Below are 17,907 nucleotides of genomic sequence, written 5' to 3'. Positions count from 1 at the left end.
TGGCTAATTCTGGAGGAATGCTCTATTTACCATCAATTAAATCAAACAGGAGACAAACTGGAGAGCTTAATTACATTAATGAAACCTCTTGAAGAACATATAAAAAGTACAACATACCATTCTAAGAAATCTGAAGTATTTGGGAGGGAAGGAGCAGTTAAAACAGATCAACCAAGGGAGATATTTGACATGGGGAAACCTAAGCAGATATCCCAGCAACCTAAAAAGCTTACAGTGCAACTTAGTATTACAGCCCTCCAAACTGGCTGTGTTGCACCGGCCGTAGGTTTCAAACTCTTAATTTAGATGTGCCAAGATAGTGATACATCAGACTCAAAGGTTTGCTTACAAGGAGACTTTATTGAGTAACTTACTGCACACAGGCTACCCAATGGTTGGGTCAGACAGCTTCTCTGAACCACAAGCCACCGAGTACAATGGGTTGTATACTCTACAGGTTAGCAATAAGCAGCATAACAGCAGCACATGTCCCTAGCATTCATTCTCAGCATAGGCTAGAAGTGTCTGGTTCTCAGGCACAGCCACCTATATCGGCCTTTTGACTCATCTGCACATGCTCAGAGGCTTACTAGCATGGGAATTGCATCAATAATGAAATTAAGCAAGCATTATGGATCTCTAGGCCCCTCTAACACTACAAATGACTTGTCTACGCTCCTGTGGCCAATACACTGGCTTTGATCATCTTCCCTTATAACAGGAACATTCCATATGGCATCAAAGAGGTTGGCAGTTGAACATTTAAGCTACCTTATTGAGATGCCCAAATATAAAATAGATCTTGTTGAACTGAGCACACCAGGCAGAGCTCCTGGAAAGAGGTATCACCTAACCTTTAAAACAACAAAATTCTAAGCCTTAATCCTAAAAAAAGGCATGGCTGGGTGACCGGCAAGATGGGCAATTAATAAATTTAATAAATAAATAAAATAAAAATTTCTGGAAAAAAATATGGTGTGGTTCCAACATAAATATTTTATGATACTATAAAAAAAAAAACCTCCGCTAAATGACAATTCATTTTTCTGAATGCTTGTCCCCAGAAGGTTGGAGAGAAGTCACTTCCACAGACAGTAAGTGATGTTTTGGGAAACTTAGATTTGTAAGATTTAATTAATTGGGATATACCAGCTACTATCCCCTCAACTCAATACTCTTCAAAGTCTGTAGGAAGATTTACCTTAGGGCAGACTACAGTGGAAGATCATGTGGCTTTACAAATGGATAATTTTACAAAAGCTGCAGAGAAAAAGTTGCTCACGCTTTATGAAGTCCTTCACTGAATAAGCAGGCCATTTTGTATAGACTATCAACTTTGGAGAATAAGCTTTGAACTGTTGTTAATCAAGATCTGCCTTCTACTAGGCACTCCCCAAGCCATTCAGTTGACATTCAAGACCAGGAGACATTTCAGTCTTCTAAGGAGCTAGTTAATTTGAAGCTGTCAACTGATTTTGCCCCAGAAAAACAGCCCTCTGCTTTGTTGCTGCCAACGCAAGCAAGCCCTGAAGACTGGCAGGCCTTTAGATATTTAAACTTAAATGAAATGGGTTCTCCTGAAACAAATGCTATCCACCTACCTAGTACAGAATTAATGAAGGTTGGAGTGGATTTAGCCACTCAGGATCAAGCAAAGAACCCCTTGTCAGCAGGTCCTAATGCTAAGCAGATACAGGCAGAAATTAACGTACTGGCTCCCAAAGAAAACAAATATTTAAAAAAGAATTGTATGGGTTCAAATGGGGCAATTAATTGCTTACTCTAGTGATAGACTAGAGTTGATGTCTCCAATTTAAGGCTTGGCTGTAATTCTGTATTTTTCATAGGATGGTGATGCATTGTGAATTGGCAACTTAATCCTTTTGTGTGTAGTTTTCTCTCAGGTATAATTTTTTCTGGTATAATTCATAGAGTTATGCATTTTTGTTGAAAGTGTTATTTATTTCAAGTCTACTTGTTTTGTCATCGCTTGTAGCTATTTTGGACTTTCTTCTATGTCGAGGGTATACTGTCAAATGTATCTAATACTATATAAATGGGTGACCTAAAATGTTATTCCCTTAATGTTAGGGGTTTAGGCACAGTTGTTAAAAGGAAAAGGGTTACAACAAAAATTAAAAAGCACTCTCCCAATGTTGTATTTTTTGTAAGAGATGCATCTAACCAAGAGACAGAAGACAGCATTAAAACACCCATATTTTGGACAACAATTTACTGCCTTGGGCTCTTCAAAAGCCCATGGTGTGGCTAGTCTTTTTGCAACCTCCCTTCCATAGTACTTTCTACTGATATAGGTAGACCCCAATGGCAGATACCTATTTATTAAAGGTGCCATAGGTGGTTCGTATTATAAATTCCCCATTTTGTACACCCCACATTCAAATCAATATAGTTTATTACATGATATTTTGCAGAAATCAGAGGTATTTCAACAAGGCGTAACACTTATAGGGAGAGGATTTCAGTACAGTAAGTGATCTAACTCTGGGTAGAATTTGCTTTGGGGATAAGTGCAGGACCACCACTATCCCATCATTTAGTGACCTTTTGGCTAAATTTAAGTTAATAGATTCTTGGCAATTTGTAATTATAGGAGCCCGAGATTATACATACTTTACCCCTCGCTATCAAACATATACTCGTATAGACTATTAATTTCTTTGACCCATGCCTCTTCTATCATAAGCACAGAATTCTATCAAAAAATGGTATCAGATCATTCAGCTCTAAGTCTAACAATAAACCTTTGTTTAGACCGATCCTCTACCTATGCATGGAACTTCAATCCTATTCTTCTACAAAACCAACTACGTGTTGAGAAAATTAAAACTGAAACAGAACGTTATTTCCAGACAAATGAACAAATAGGATTGTCACATTCAGTAATATGGGATGCAATGAAATCTGTTATAAGGGGCATTTGTATAAGTGAATTGGCAGCAATTAAGATTTCAATACAAAAAAAAGGAACACTCCTGTCAGAAATAAAACTTCTGGAAATGAAACAAAAAATCAGGTGGGGCAAAAAAAAATTCTTTCACAAAACGTAATGGAACTTAAAGCCCTTGAAGTAGGTAAGATTTTGGCATCACTCCTTTTAACCTTAAACAAAAATACGGCCCGGCCCAGCCTGTCTCAAGGAGCGCCTGCAGCAACACCAGATAGTCCGTTCAACAAGATCAGCCTCGGATGGCCTTCTCTCTGTCCCATCAGCCAGGACAGCTAGGCTGGTGAGGTCGAGGGAGAGGGCCTTCTCTGTGGTGGCCCCCACTCTGTGGAACTCCCTCCCTAGGGAACTCCGCCATGCCCCCTCTTTAATGAGCTTCTGCCATGCATTAAAAACATGGTTGTTCAGGCAGGCATTTGGGGTGGGCTAGGGTAATTTTAGAAATGTGATGTTTTTAATGTTGAATTTTATTGTGTAAACTGTTTTTATTGTTGTACATCGCCCAGAGGGGCTGGGTGACTGGCCAGATGGGCGATTATAAATAAATTTAATAAAATAAAATAAATAAATACTATGAATTTGGGGATAGCAGCTCTAAATTGTTAGCATATAAGCTGAAACACCGCAATCTAAGAAATGTTATTTGCTCAATTAAAGTAAATCAAAATTCACAGGTTTGGGGGACTAGACAGATCAGTAATCTTATCTGTCTAGTTGTGCAATTTTATTCAGAACTGTATTCTAACTCAGATCCTGATGTCACTAAGATAGACAAATATTTAGAAGACTCACAATTTAAAACACTTACAGAACATAGGGAATATTTGAACTCCCCAATAACATAAGATGAAACAGAAGCTGCTCTTAAAAATCTAAGAACTGTAAAGCTCCCAGAGTCAATGGGTTTTGGAATTTTATAAAATTTTAAAGAATACCAAAATTAGTGGTATTAGTTCAATGATGTGCTTAAAGAGGATCAAATACCAGAGACCCGGAAGCTGCCTCGGATTACTGTGCTTCCCAAAATGGGTAAAGATCATCTTGAAGTTGAGTCATATAGATCCATTTCATTAATGAATTTCAATTCTAAATTATTGACTTCCATCATGGCTTCTAGATTGAATAATTTTATTACCTATTATATTCACCCAAACCAATCTGGATTTATTCCGTCTAGGCAATTAACTAATCCTATTTGTAGAGTTCTGAATATTATTCACCATTATAAAAACTGTAAGAAACCTTTAGCCATTCTTTCCCTAGATGCCCATTAGGCTTTTGATGTTTTAAATCGGCCTTTTCTATATAAGGTGTTGGAAAAAATGAACATGGGTAAGCTTTTTATACAACTGATTCAAAGACTGCACAAAAATTCTCAAGCTTTGCTCAGAATCAATGGATCTGATTCAGAAAAAAATAGAATGAAGGTACTAAACAAGGACGCCCACTATCTCCAATTTTATTTTCCCTTGCATTAGAACCCTTCGTTAATAGGATATGTAATAATTTAGCTATTAGTGGTGCTATAATCCATGATACAAATCATAAAATCTGTTTGCTGATGACACTGCCTTCTTTATAACTAAACCAACAGAGACCTCAAAAATCATGAAACAACTAAGCTCGTATGGAGCAATTGCTGGATTAAAAATTAATTTTATTAAATCTGAGGCACTCTGTATAGGCATGTCTAAAAAAGAGGAAGAGCAATTACATAATGACATGGGCCTAAAGACACAAATTGAGATATTTGGGAATCTTTATTCCTAAAGATTTAAACGAACTTAAAAAATTGAGTTACAATGAGGCTATGTATAAAGTAAGACAAGATTTGCGACAGTGATCTAAACGTAAGTTGTCTTGGTTAGGGAGACTAGCTGCCATTAAAATGACAGCCCTCCCTAAAATAGCATTTTTATTTCAAACATTACTGATTAAATTACCACAGAAATATCTCCTTAAATGGCAAAAATGTTCAATTCATATATCTTCAAAGGAAAAAAAGCCAAGAGTCACCAAAAGTATCATGTATCAAAAGCCTGCCTTGGGTGATCTTGGTGTTCCCGATATTAAGTATCATGATGCATTTCAATTACGCCAACTCTTTTCATTATTATATAAAAATTCTGATACAGCGTGGGGGGAAATAGAACATCCTGGAGATAACCTCCTCAAGTGTTTTTTTTGTCCAATGCTAACAGAAATATATCCACATTAAATAACCTTTAAAAAAATTTACCCTACAAATTTTAATAAATGGCATAAATATCTAATGCTCCAAATCTCTCCTCTCACACCTTTTTAAATCTATCCCTTGTTTTCTTATCCCAATAGAGCACAATTCGCTGGTTGGGAAGACAGCGATTACCCAGGATATTGGATTTCTTCCTAACGAAATGTTTAACAGGACAACAAATTAAGGACAGAATTCCGAATACCCCTAATTTGTGGTTTCAAATCCACCAAATATTTCACTTTCTAGATGTACCATCAGTCAAGCAGCAGGCTCTAAGGCCATTCACACAATTTGAAAATATTTAGTTAATTACATTCTGGGTTCTAACGGAATAGTTTTGCAACTTTATAACCACCTTCACGATATTGCTAATTATAACAAGAGAGGTTTAAAAATAGCCTGGGAGCAAGGTTTAGGATATAAAATAAATGACAAGAACTGGCAAAAAAATTGATCTGCCCACCCACTGAAATCAATTTCAGCCCATACCAGAGAGCGCTCAATCAAGGTAATTTATAGATAGCATCTCAGCCCAGTGAAGCTCTGAAGAATAAGTAAATCTCCATTACGTTGGAGGGGGTGCGGAACCACTGGTACATATGTTCACCAATGGTGGACTTGCCCATTCGCTCAAATTTTTTGCAACAAGACTGAAAAAAACCCCAACAAAATTACTAATCAGTCAATTAGTCTTGACCCAGGTCTTGCCCTTCTTAATCTATATAATGAATTTAATACTAATTATTTGCAAAAAGATTTAATTTCATTTTTTTGCTGGCCACTAAACAATTTTTTGCTAAAAACTGGAAATGTGATAGAATTCCTAATTTGAATGACTAGTATGGGAGAGCGTGGGATTTGCCATTATTGGAGAAATTGACTCAGCAAGTTAGGTGTTCAAGAGATCAATCACACATTGACACATCTGAACGTACATGGTCATCGTTCAATAATTTCATTGATCGAGAAGGCGATGGATTTTGGTCTGCGCCAGTGACTCATGGTGACGTACGGACAGGTCAACTCAGCTCTATAAGATCTGGACAGTAAAATTCTTTATCTTCATGTGGTTCCCTGCCTTGAGATTTTTTTCTTTTTGGAAACGGATTTTTATTCTTGCAGCATATAAACACGTAGACTAAATATGCCATGTGTTCGCTTAACCAGTTATATATTTGTTGTTTTAAGGATTTGGATAAATTTGTACCATATGTATATATAAAAAATGTAAATAAAGGAGAGGAATGCTCCTCTCCAACTCCCATTAGCAGAAGGCTGGTCAGGTAAAAGCTCAAGCATTGAATACCACGGCTCCCAGGGCCAAAACACATCTACCCTACTACACTCTATGGTGGAGTGGGGGGGGGGGAGAATTCACATCCCAAAGTGATTTAGTAGGGGTAGGCTGCTCATTCAGAAGTGATGTGATCTCAAAAATGTATAGTAGATGTATTTATTTAGAAAGCAATCTTACAGAACTAAGAACACAGCAAACCCAACACATACAATTATTAATTGTAAACTTACATCTAGTATGTATTCCTGAATCACTGCATGCAGAATAATGGCTATAAGCATGTAGAAAAAGATGGTAGCCACATCTTTTGGACCGTACTCATAGAAATGAACTGGCTCAGGCCTGTCATCTGAAATGCACAATATATTATTACTACAACTATCCAGCTGCATAGAGTACTTGCGAATCATTATACAAAGGAGAACACACAGAAATATATTTTTTAGCCATGTTATTTCTCTTCCCATTCTACAATACATTCTTAAACAAATAGTAGAACAGGTACAGTATCAATTATCAGGGATTAAATGTATTTAGAAGAAAGAAAACAATTTTTTTGTCCCTAGTATTCTTCAGATAAAGTGAAAATTTTTATAGTCCTACTGAACTTTGAAGCAAGCATGCATAGGATGAGGCTGTAATGCAAGGAGCAGCCTTCCCCACCTTGGTACCCTCCAGATGTTTTGGACTTACAACTCAGGATTCTGGAGCATTGGCCATGCTGGCTGGAGCCAATGGGAGTTAAAGTCCAAAACATCTGAAGGGTACCAGGTTGGGGAAGGCTGACACAGAGGCAGTATCAACTATGGCACCAATCTTATATACACTGACATGGGAGTAAGTTCCATTAAAACCAACCTGACTTACTTCCAAATTCACATATAGGATTGCCCTGTAAACCATTGGCATGAGATATTGTTTAGAACAGATGGGAAACCTCCGGACTCTGGGCCAGGAGGCGCACTCCCACTCTGCTTCCCCATCCATCCCACAAGCTTCTTTTGCTATTATGTCGGATAAGAGCGTATTTAAAGGAAAGTAACATTTAAATATGAACTTGAGCACACTCCGGGAGAGAGTGGAGGACAGGAAGGCCTGGCGTGCTATGGTCCATGGGGTCACGAAGAGTCGGACACGACTGAATGACTGAACAACAACCAACATTTAAATACCCTGCAAAGAACTGAGCTGTGGCAAAGATTTTGAGCTGTGCCATTTGCAGGCAGGCGAGCTGCTGCACAGAATTGATATGTGTCTTTTGTTGGCAGGAGACTTGTTTACTTGTGAGTAGACATGCAAAGTCTTGATATATGGGATGCTATTTGAAAGTTCTGCTGAATCATAGAGTTCTGTTTAATTTTGAGTAAGTTTAAAATGGTAATAATCACATTTGGCCCCACTTATGGATAGAATGCGGCCAAAAGAAATTTCCTATTTTGCAATTTAGTCCTTGGTCTGAAAAAGGTTCCCCACTCTTGGTTTAAAAAGGTGACAAGCAGTCATGCAGCAGATTTGTCTGGCTCTTACCTGTAGTGTAGGTAACATTGTACTGAACAGTAATAAACATGATGGCATATTTGGCCGTAACCTAAAATTTAAGACAGAAGAGACAAATTAGCAAGTTCTTCTGTAACAGAAAAGCTACTCTACTTATGCATTTCTTCCAAGTCAATTTTATATTGTTATAAACTTTGAAACTTTCTGATTTCCAATCTTGTTGAATTTGCACACAGCAGGAACGCTAAACTTTCCTTAGTCTAGGATTGCATTGCCCAGGTAAAAAATGGGACACCATGCCACACCAAGGGCTGGTTTAGATGTAACACCAACAAATTCAGGATCACATTTGACACATAGGATTATGCCCTCCATTCAATCTCATATAAGAATCCCTTCCTCCCATGACTCTTACCAATAGTTAGTTATTATGTCTACACTGGTGTTAAGCATGGTTAATGCTAAGCTGGGTTTGCTCCTAACGAGAAACTGAACCGAGGGTTTGAAGCTTGTTAGCAGCAAACTCAGCTTAACAGAACTGCAGACATAATGCCTTGTGGCTTTTTGTGGGTTATTTAACCCACAATGAGCTGTGGTGCCCATGAGCACAAAGTTGAATATGCAACCCCTAAATCCAGCAAGGGTGGGTTATGTTAAAGAACTCTTGCATAACCCTAAAACAGGCCATGGATTCACACAACATACCACCCAAGCAGGGGTTGTATATTCAAAATGGCGTCCATACATACCCCACAGGCTCAATGTGGGTTAGATTACTCATGGTGGACTGTCATGTCCTGTGAACAAGCCCAATGACTAACCATATGTAAGCTCAGGGCCTGAAAGGGTAGGGAACATGCATTTTCAGGGCCTGTTACCAGTCCCATGATCATGGTTATGGGATGAACAGTGTTCTTGATATCAGACTCCAAAGATATACATGCATGCATGCAAATGCAGGCTTGTACTTTTTTCTTTTTGATACACACAAGCATGTGTATTACATTCAGGCTTGGATATCTCAACTACATAGAACCAGTTCTTCAGAGTTCGTTGCTGTTTCTAAAAATAGCATAATTTTAATCTGTTAATTTTACTGTTTTATCTCTTGTGTTCAGCACTCTGAACTCCATTCTAGATATGGAGCGATACACAAATATTGTAAATAAATAAAAAAAGAGATGACTTATGTCCCAAGAAATGCAAAAGCAGTATGGAAGGAAAGTGGAAGATCCTCTCCCCATCCATCTTCAACAGCAGGCAGTTCTTCTCATGCTGACCAGCATAATCCTCCCTTATCTAAACCATAATTAGCAATATTCTACATGGGCAGTTCAGGAAAACGCACATGGAAGTTTCCGTGGGCAACATCCAATGCAGCCACTTCACTTACACAACTGATGCAGTGCTAGCGTAAGCGACCTCTACCGCTACACCAATAGTGTAAGCTCTTACTATAACGGCAGGGAAATTTTTGGACTTGTTCTATTCACTTTTCCTCTGACTCCATCCCATGAACCAACTGGATGACATAACCCACTTTTCTCTATGAACTTCCTCTTTCTCCCTGAATACTCTGCAACAATCATATTTGTATGCTGTTCCATTACCCCCTTTTTTGATCTGCTTTCCCCACTGCCCTGTATCAATTCCCCTAACCTTGGATAGTACCTCAGGCCCAGACTCTGACATGGAATTCTTGAGGAACACCTTCTCCTTTGGCAAGTCACCTTGGACTCATCTATTTCCTGTCTCCAACACTAAACTGTATAACCTTGTTCTGGGTTATCTTACCAGTATCAACTAGATCTTGATCCCTCCTGAAATAACACCTGATGTGTGCAGACATGATCCTACTACAACGTGCTGCGCATCGCCAGATAAAACAAGGATCCTAATCTCTCTGTGGGCCTTCATACAACACTGTACACATTGGAAGAATAAATGATTTATACTGCTTCCACAGTGTGTATGTATGCGTGCACGCGCACACACAGAGTCCATGAAAAAAGCTAGCATCTTCCCTCCGCTGCAATGGTGCAGCTGTTTTGAAAGGACTTTGAATGGGAAAGGAGAGTTGGAAGGGTCCTTGAAAGGTCATTTAGTCCAACTTCCTGTCAATGCAGAAAATCTGCTTCTATGGTAGCCATCCAGCCTCTGAAGGAGAGCTCACTGCCTTCCAAGGCAGTCTGTTCCACTGCCAAACAGCTTGTACCATCAGGAATTTCTTCCAAGTATTTAGTTGGAATTCCCTTTCTTGTAATTTGAACTGGTTGGGTTGGGTCCAACCTCTGCAGCAAGAGAACAAGTATGCTCCATCATCTATGTGACAGCCCTTCAAATATTTGAAGATTGCCATCGTACCACCTTAATCCTTCTCTTGTCCAGACTAAACATACCCAGCTTCAATCTTTCGTCATAGAACTTGGTCTCCAGGCCCCTCACCAACTTTGTGAAAGAAGTTCTCTAGCAACTTATATTCCTTTGCCAGAAAGACGTAAACCAAAATGCACTCAGGCATTTTCTCTCTACATTTCCTATATATCTTAGCATTGTATGAGGCTTCACCTCCTCACTTCTAATTAATAATCCACTTAAGATGCCTTTAAAAAAAGAAGAGATTAAGTTATCAAAACTGTAGTCTATATTAATTTTTAGACTGTAAAACTAACTCTGACCATTCTTTTTCTGAGTTCCATTTTGTAGGTAGATGAGTCAGGTTATGGATAGGCTGATGCAAATTTGAAAACCCCTGAGACATGACTGTTTATAAGCCTATTATCAGTAAGACATGCAGAGTTGTTTGTGCTTCCCACCTGGGAAGCTGTTAAACAAAGATACCACATTGTGCCTCGCTGTCAAGATTTGATCCCTGAGCTGAAACAAACGTGAACAGTTCTTCAACCAACCCCTGCAACATTAACCATCCATAACCAGATCAACACAGCTCCCCAAACTGTTAGACCCATAAAAGCCAAAATAACTTACTCACCTCCTTACTTCTGAACAAATATACACAGGATTGGGCTGCAAGCCCCAATGATAGTGAAACACAAAAGCTTTTCAGTGCAGTATGGTAGCACCAACACATAATAAATGCTACAATAATTGGTGGTGTCCTAATGCTATTGCTAGCTTACTGTTAACTCACGTGACCATGCCCCTCAAAGCTTACACATCTCAGCAGTATTTAATATAAAATCTAGGCTGTGTAGAAAACAGTAGCCTACAATCTGTAACGTCAGCAAAGGAGATCGTTACCTTGTCGTGGTGCTGGAGCTTGAGCACCTCAATGACGTCATGAACTAAACCGTGAAGGGACACCCAAGGTGGGAAGGTCATGGCAGAGAGGTCAGACTAAATACAATCCCTGGGGAAGGAAACGGCAACCCACCCCAGTATTCTTGCCATGAAAACTAAATGGATCAGTACAACCAGAGATCTGCCGGTATACCATCGGAAGATGGTCAAAATGCTACTGGGAAGGAACAGAGGATAAGTTCATCTAGCCCCAGATGTGATGACAAAGCTAGCCCAAAGCCGAAAGGACGGCTAGCAGCCAATGGTGCAGGTGGTGAACGACGAATCCGATGTTCTAAAGATCAACACACCATAGGAACGTGGAATGTAAGATCTATGAGCCAGGGCAAATTGGATGTGGTTATTGGGGAGATGTCAAGATTAAATATAGACATTTTGGGTGTCAGTGAACTGAAATGGACTGGAATGGGCCACTTCACATCAAATGGCCACCAGATCTACTACTGTGGACAAGAGGAGCACAGAAGAAATGGAGTAGCCTTCATAATTAATAATAAAGTGGCTAAAGCAGTGCTTGGATACAATCCAAAAAATGACAGAACAATCTCAATTCGAATTCAGGGTAAGCCATTTAACATCACAGTGATCCAAATATACGCCCCAACCACAGATGCTGAAGAAGCAAAAGTAGATCAGTTCTATGAGGATCTTCAGCACCTACTGGATAGTACGCCAAAAAAAGATGTTATTTTCATTACAGGAGACTGGAATGCTAAGGTGGGTAGTCAAACGACACCTGGAATTCCAGGTAAGCGTGGTCTGGGAGAACAAAATGAAGCAGGACATAGGCTAATAGAATTTTGCCAAGACAACTCACTGTGCATAACAAACACTCTCTTCCAACAACCGAAGAGACAACTTTATACATGGACTTCACCAGATGGTTGACACCGAAATCAGATTGACTACATCCTTTGTAGCCAAAGGTGGCGGACATCTATGCAGTCAGTAAAAACAAGACCTGGAGCTGATTGTAGTTCAGATCACGAACTTCGTATTGCACAATTTAGAATCAGACTAAAGAGAATAGGGAAGACCCACAGCTCAGTTAGATATGAGCTCACTAATATTCCTCATGAATATGCAGTGGAGGTGAAGAATAGATTTAAGGGACTAGATTTAGTAGTTAAGGTCCCGGAAGAACTATGGACAGAAGTTCGCAACGTTGTTCAGGAGGCGGCAACAAAAAATGTCCCAAAGAAAAAGAAAACCAAGAAGGCAAGATGGCTGTCTGCTGAGACACTGGAAGCAGCCCAAGAAAGAAGGAAAGCAAAAGGCAACAGTGATAGGGGGAGATATGCCCAATTAAATACAAAATTCCAGAGGTTAGCCAGAAGAGATAAGGAATTATTTTTAAACAAGCAATGCGCGGAAGCAGAAGAAGATAATAGAATAGGAAGGACAAGAGACCTCTTCCAGAAAATTAGAAACATCGGAGGTAAATTCCAGGCAAAAAGGGGTATGATCAAAAACAAAGATGGCAAGGACCTAACATAAGCAGAAGAGAGCAAGAAAAGGTGGCAAGAATATATGGAAGATCTGTATAGGAAGGATAATAATATCAGGGATAGATCTGACGGTGTGGTCAGTGAGCTAGAGCCAGACATCCTGAAGAGTGAGGTTGAATGGGCCTTAAGAAGCATTGCTAATAACAAGGCAGCAGGAGACGACGGTATCCCAGCTGAACTGTTTAAAATCTTGCAAGATGATGCTGTCAAGGTGATGCATGCCATATGCCAGCAAATTTGGAAAACACAAGAATGGCCAACAGATTGGAAAAAACCAACTTATATCCCCATACCAAAAAAAGGAAGCACCAAAGAATGTTCAAACTATCGAACCGTGGCACTTATTTCACATGCCTGTAAGGTAATGATCAAGATCTTGCAAGGTAGACTCCAGCAGTTCATGGAACGAGAATTGCCAGATGTACAAGCTGGCAGAGGAACTCGAGACCAAATTGCCAATATCCGCTGGGTAATGGAGAAAACCAGGGAGTTTGAGAAAAACATCTATTTCTGTTTTATGGACTATTCTGAAGCCTTTGACTGTGTGGATCATCACAAATTGTGGCAAGTTCTTGGTGGTATGGGGATACCAAGTCATCTTGTCTGCCTCCTGAAGAATCTGTATAACGACCAAGTAGCAACGGTAAGAATAGACCACGGAACAACGGACTGGTTTAAGATTGGGAAAGGAGTACGGCAGGATTGTATACTCTCACCCTACCTATTCAACCTGTACGCAGAACACATCATGCGACGTGCTGGGCTTGATGAAGCCAAGGCTGGAGTTAAAATCGCTGGAAGAAACATTAACAATCTCAGATATGCAGATGATACCACTTTGATGGCTGAAAGCGAGGTAGAGCTGAGGAACCTTATGATGAAGGTGAAAGAGGAAAGTGCAAAAGCTGGGTTGCAGTAAAACCTCAAAAAAACCAAGATTATGGCAACCAGCTTGATTGATAACTGGCAAATAGAGGGAGAAAATGAGGAGGCAGTGACAGACTTTGTCTTTCTAGGCGCAAAGATTACTGCAGATGCTGACTGCAGCCAGGAAATCAGAAGACGTTTACTTCTTGGAAGGAGAGCAATGACAAATCTTGATAAAATAGTTAAGAACAGAGACATCACACTGACAACAAAGGTCCGCATAGTTCAAGCAATGGTATTCCCCATAGTAACCTATGGCTGCCAGAGCTGGACCATAAGGAAGGCTGAGCGAAGGAAGATAGATGCTTTTGAACTGTGGTGCTGGAGGAAAATTCTGAGAGTGCCTTGGACTGCAAGAGGATCAAACCAGACCATACTCCAGGAAATAAAGCCAGACTGCTCACCTGAGGGAAGGATATTAAAGGCAAAACTGAAGTACTTTGGCCAAATAATGAGAAGACAGGATACCCTGGAGAAGATGCTGATGCTAGGGAAAGTGGAAGGCAAAAGGAAGAGGGGCCGACCAAGGGCAAGGTGGATGGATGATATTCTGGAGGTGACGGACTCGACCTTGGGGGAGCTGGGGGTGGCAACGGCCGACAGGAAGCTCTGGTGTGGGCTGGTCCACAAAGAGTCGGAAGTGACTGAATGAATAAACAACAACAATCTGTAAGCTCTTCCCACTAAGTAAACCTTGATGTTTGGGGCTCCCTGTAGTTATTTAGCAATGGAGTTGAAGTGCATCTGCTCAGAACACATTATTGTTATTTTATACGGTCCAAGATTGAACTTCAGCACTGAAAACGGATGCCAGGGCTGAGTTCCAGTACTATGACAAGCAGGAAGCAAAGTGGCCTTTAAAGTGGGAAAGGACCTATGTAGGAGAGAAATGGATGTTGGTCAAACCCTTTCAACAAAAGGTTTCACAAGGCTTTCGCTTTCCACTTCATCTTAAGAATGTAAGAAAGTAGGGTCAACCCTGGTTAGTACTTGGATGGGAGACCACCTGGCAATCAGGCTTCCTGCTTTAAGCAGGGGGTTGGAAACTCAGTGGTCTTGTAGGCCCCTTCCAACCCTATGATTCTATGGTTCTGTTTGCACAGTGGCCAACCACCTACCTGCAGGAAGCCCACGAACAGAGCATGAGTGCAGTAGCCCACTCCTGTTCGCCAGCAACTGGTAGAAGGAGGCATACTGCCTTGGATACTGGAGGCAAAATATAGCCATCATGACTAGTAGTCGCCATTGATAACCTTAACTGTTAAATATGGGCACAGCACTGCTATGGAGAAAGAGTGACGTTTCTTTTAGCGATGCCTTTTAGTTCTACACCATCGAGAATTCGGCTGTGGTTTCCCGCCCGCCTCGAATTCGTGGTACGTGGCTTGGGTGACTTGCACAAGGCATCCCTTGGATAGGTAGTGGTGGGGGGGTGCTCTCAAGTCCGCTTCCTCTGTCCGTTGCCAGCCAAGAAAGTGTGTGCGTTCGTGCGGGTGAGGGGTGGACACCCACCCAAACTCTTCTGTGGCTGTAGGCCGGGCACAAATCGCGACTCTTGCAAAAAAGCTTCCCAGGGGAGCGCGGGAGCGTGCACATGTAGAGGGGCGCGCAGCTGAGGGAATTAGCGACCAAAAGGACAACAGCGAGAGGCGGAAGCGGCGGAACAGAGCAAGGCGGGGCCGCGCGCGAAGGGACGGGGGGAAGGGGCGTGGCTCGGCCAAGAAGAACGCGCGCCGCCGCCCGCCCCTCCCCATGCTACCTCGAACATGAGCCCCAGGAGGAGGCCCATAGCCAGGCAGGACACGGCGTCCGCGTGGTTCTGGATAACGAACTCATGGCTCAGGACTGGCGGGCTCTTGTTCTTCTTCCGGAGCCCCATAACGGCGGAGGGCTTTCGCAAGCGGGAAGTTCCAGGGCCCAAAGCTGAGGGCTAAAGACGAGCCTCCGCTCCTTCACAGACCTCTTCCCCCACGCCCAGTAAACATCAACGGCTGCCTCGCAGACCTCTTCTCCCCGCCCTTATTTCCAGATTCGCCCAACCACCGTGCAGGACGGTAGTGGCTGGCGGCTGCAACGGCTAATCCCTGGGCTTGCCTGGAAGCGAGATTTCTAGGGGCGGGGACTCTGGCGAGAGAGGGCTGAGAGCGAGGCTGGCCAACGCTCGCAACGGCTGTTGGGGAGGGGGGCGTGGGCGTGGGCGTGAGCGGCACGGAATCCGGCCACTCAAGGCCCCGCAGGGGTGGGCCCCGCTAGTGTCTCTCCACTTGTATTATCTTTCTCTTGTGCCTGTAGTGGAGACAACATCCTCTGAGGAGTTTTGACTGGGAAGAAAAAGCACCAGGTATCCTTAGATCCCGTGTGGTAAATATAATTCTCCGATGTGCTTCTTTGCCTTTATCGCAACGGTGGGACGAGCCTCTTTCTGAAACTGGGACCCGCTTGTGGCCCCAGCTCCTCGGGGTGGGGGGAGGGCGGGAGCCTGTTTCCTCCAAAGTAAGCCCCATGGAACTTCGTGGGGATTACTTCGGGGTAGAGATGCACGGGGATCAAGTTTTAAGTGCATTTACTTTGGAATAAGTCGACCTGAATCCGGTCCAAGCAGTGAGCCCATGAGCTCGGCAGCAACGGGGCACGTTCTTTGCTGGGCTGGGGGGAGTAAATAAATCAATCGGAGCCGGGAGGAAACAGCGTTACCTGAGACCTTGCCTGCCCCCTGCTAGTCAGAATAGATCCACACTGGGATGCATCTGTTCATAAAGTGTGTCTTTATGGCTGGGATGCGGCCCTCAAGATGTTGGTGGATTACAACTCTCATCATCCTTGACCGCTGGCCATGCTAGCTGGGGCTGATGAGACTTAGAAGTCCACAGGTTCTCCTACTGCATTGTGGCCAGATTTATATTTATTTATTTTTAAACACATCCTTTCCTGCTTCTACAACTGGATTTCCAAAGCAGCTTTCAAAATAATAACTTTTAAAAGAAATGTCTCTACCTAGAATGAGAGTTTCCAGATGATTTATTTATGAGCAGGACCGTCAACAGAATATTGCAGTGCAGAGTGCCCCAGGGTGCCAGCCAGCCTCTGCCATGTCCTCTCCCAGGATACTCCAGTGCATTTCCTCCTCCTACCCTGCCCCCTTTTTCATTCCCTCCCAGCCTGTCAGTCAGCATTCCATGCCCACTGAGCATGCTTAGTCCTCATTTAATTGCTTTTTGTGTTCTCCCCACGCCCCCAATCCAAAGATTTTTTGTACTTCTACAAACCTTGGAATTTCCCCCAGCCTGCTAATGTCTCTCTCTTGTGTGTGGATGGTGCCGTTTTGGCTACATGATCCGCATGGAAAATGAATGTTCTATTACTATATAGGATTATTTATATCCCTAAGAAATGCAATTCATTACCCATTAACTTGGGAGTAACTTTTATGGAACACATTCGGACTGATTTCTGAGTAGACATGTAGAAGATTATACTGTAAAGTCAGGATAGAAATTCCTCCAACATGGCTTACAAGTAAAATAAGAATACACTAATAAAATCATAATAAGACATTATTGATCAAAACATAACTAATCAGGATCATTCTGCAGTGCAGGTGGTATGGAAGGGCAGGAGCTGGCCTCTGGTGTTGTCTTTGCCTGCTACCTTTAATCTCCTGCTCCTTCCCAGGTTGCTTGGAGAACTTCCCAGGTTTGATCACAAGCATACTGAGCTAAATTTACAACAACAACACGAGGTAGGAGGATTGGAAAACAAGCTGCAGAGATGCTGCCAGTCAGAGTAGTAGACCATACTGGCCTAGCTGGACCAAAGGAGGGCAGACAATGGGATACTATAATGTTCTGAAGAGCACTTCACTTACATGATCTCGGTAATCTTTTATAACTAGATCAGTATTATTATCCCATATCGCTACTGAGGTGGAGAAAGATTGGCCTGCCAGCTCCTAGAGCTGGGGTGGGCAACTTGTGGCCCTCCAGATGTTTTGGCCTACAACTTCCATGATCCCTCGCTGTTGGCTAGGGTTGATGGGAGCCATCACCGTCCTAGAGGGCAGGAACAAACTGGGGGAAAACTGTAGTCACCTGCTGAAAGCTGATGAATGCTGCAGAGAGTTGCCGTATAAGAGTGGTATGTGGATTGGAGAAAC

General features: G+C 42.0%; 2 protein-coding genes across 5 annotated transcripts in view; one reads left to right on the top strand and one right to left on the bottom strand.

Annotated features, from left to right (window-relative positions):
- The window catches only part of LOC146348810 (translocating chain-associated membrane protein 1-like 1), a 28,328-nt gene extending 12,602 nt beyond the window's left edge, over positions 1-15,726 (bottom strand). For both annotated transcript variants that reach the window (XM_084854052.1, XM_084854051.1), the window contains exons 1-3: positions 15,514-15,726; positions 8,029-8,089; positions 6,732-6,850 (exon numbers count right to left, since the gene is read on the bottom strand). In XM_084854052.1, the coding sequence (XP_084710178.1) occupies positions 6,732-6,850; positions 8,029-8,089; positions 15,514-15,633 (300 nt within the window). In that variant the 5' untranslated portion in view covers positions 15,634-15,726. The remainder of the gene's footprint in view (positions 1-6,731; positions 6,851-8,028; positions 8,090-15,513) is intronic.
- A 187-nt stretch (positions 15,727-15,913) lies between these two features.
- Positions 15,914-17,907, top strand: part of ZMYND8 (zinc finger MYND-type containing 8) — a 106,617-nt gene continuing 104,623 nt past the window's right edge. Inside the window, exon 1 of one of the 3 annotated variants that reach the window (XM_084854040.1) lies at positions 15,914-16,095. The gene's annotated coding sequence lies outside the window, so the exon portion shown is untranslated. Of the gene's footprint in view, positions 16,116-17,907 lie in introns of all 3 variants that reach the window. The other 2 variants (XM_084854043.1, XM_084854039.1) reach the window with 2 other exon arrangements.

This window comes from Heloderma suspectum, chromosome 4 (genome assembly GCF_057233095.1).
Source record: "Heloderma suspectum isolate Gila_16-S chromosome 4, 16-S_ref, whole genome shotgun sequence".
NCBI classification, from domain to species: domain Eukaryota; kingdom Metazoa; phylum Chordata; class Lepidosauria; order Squamata; family Helodermatidae; genus Heloderma; species Heloderma suspectum.
Note: the sequence above shows the minus strand (reverse complement) of the source record. Positions and strands in the feature narration are given on the sequence as shown.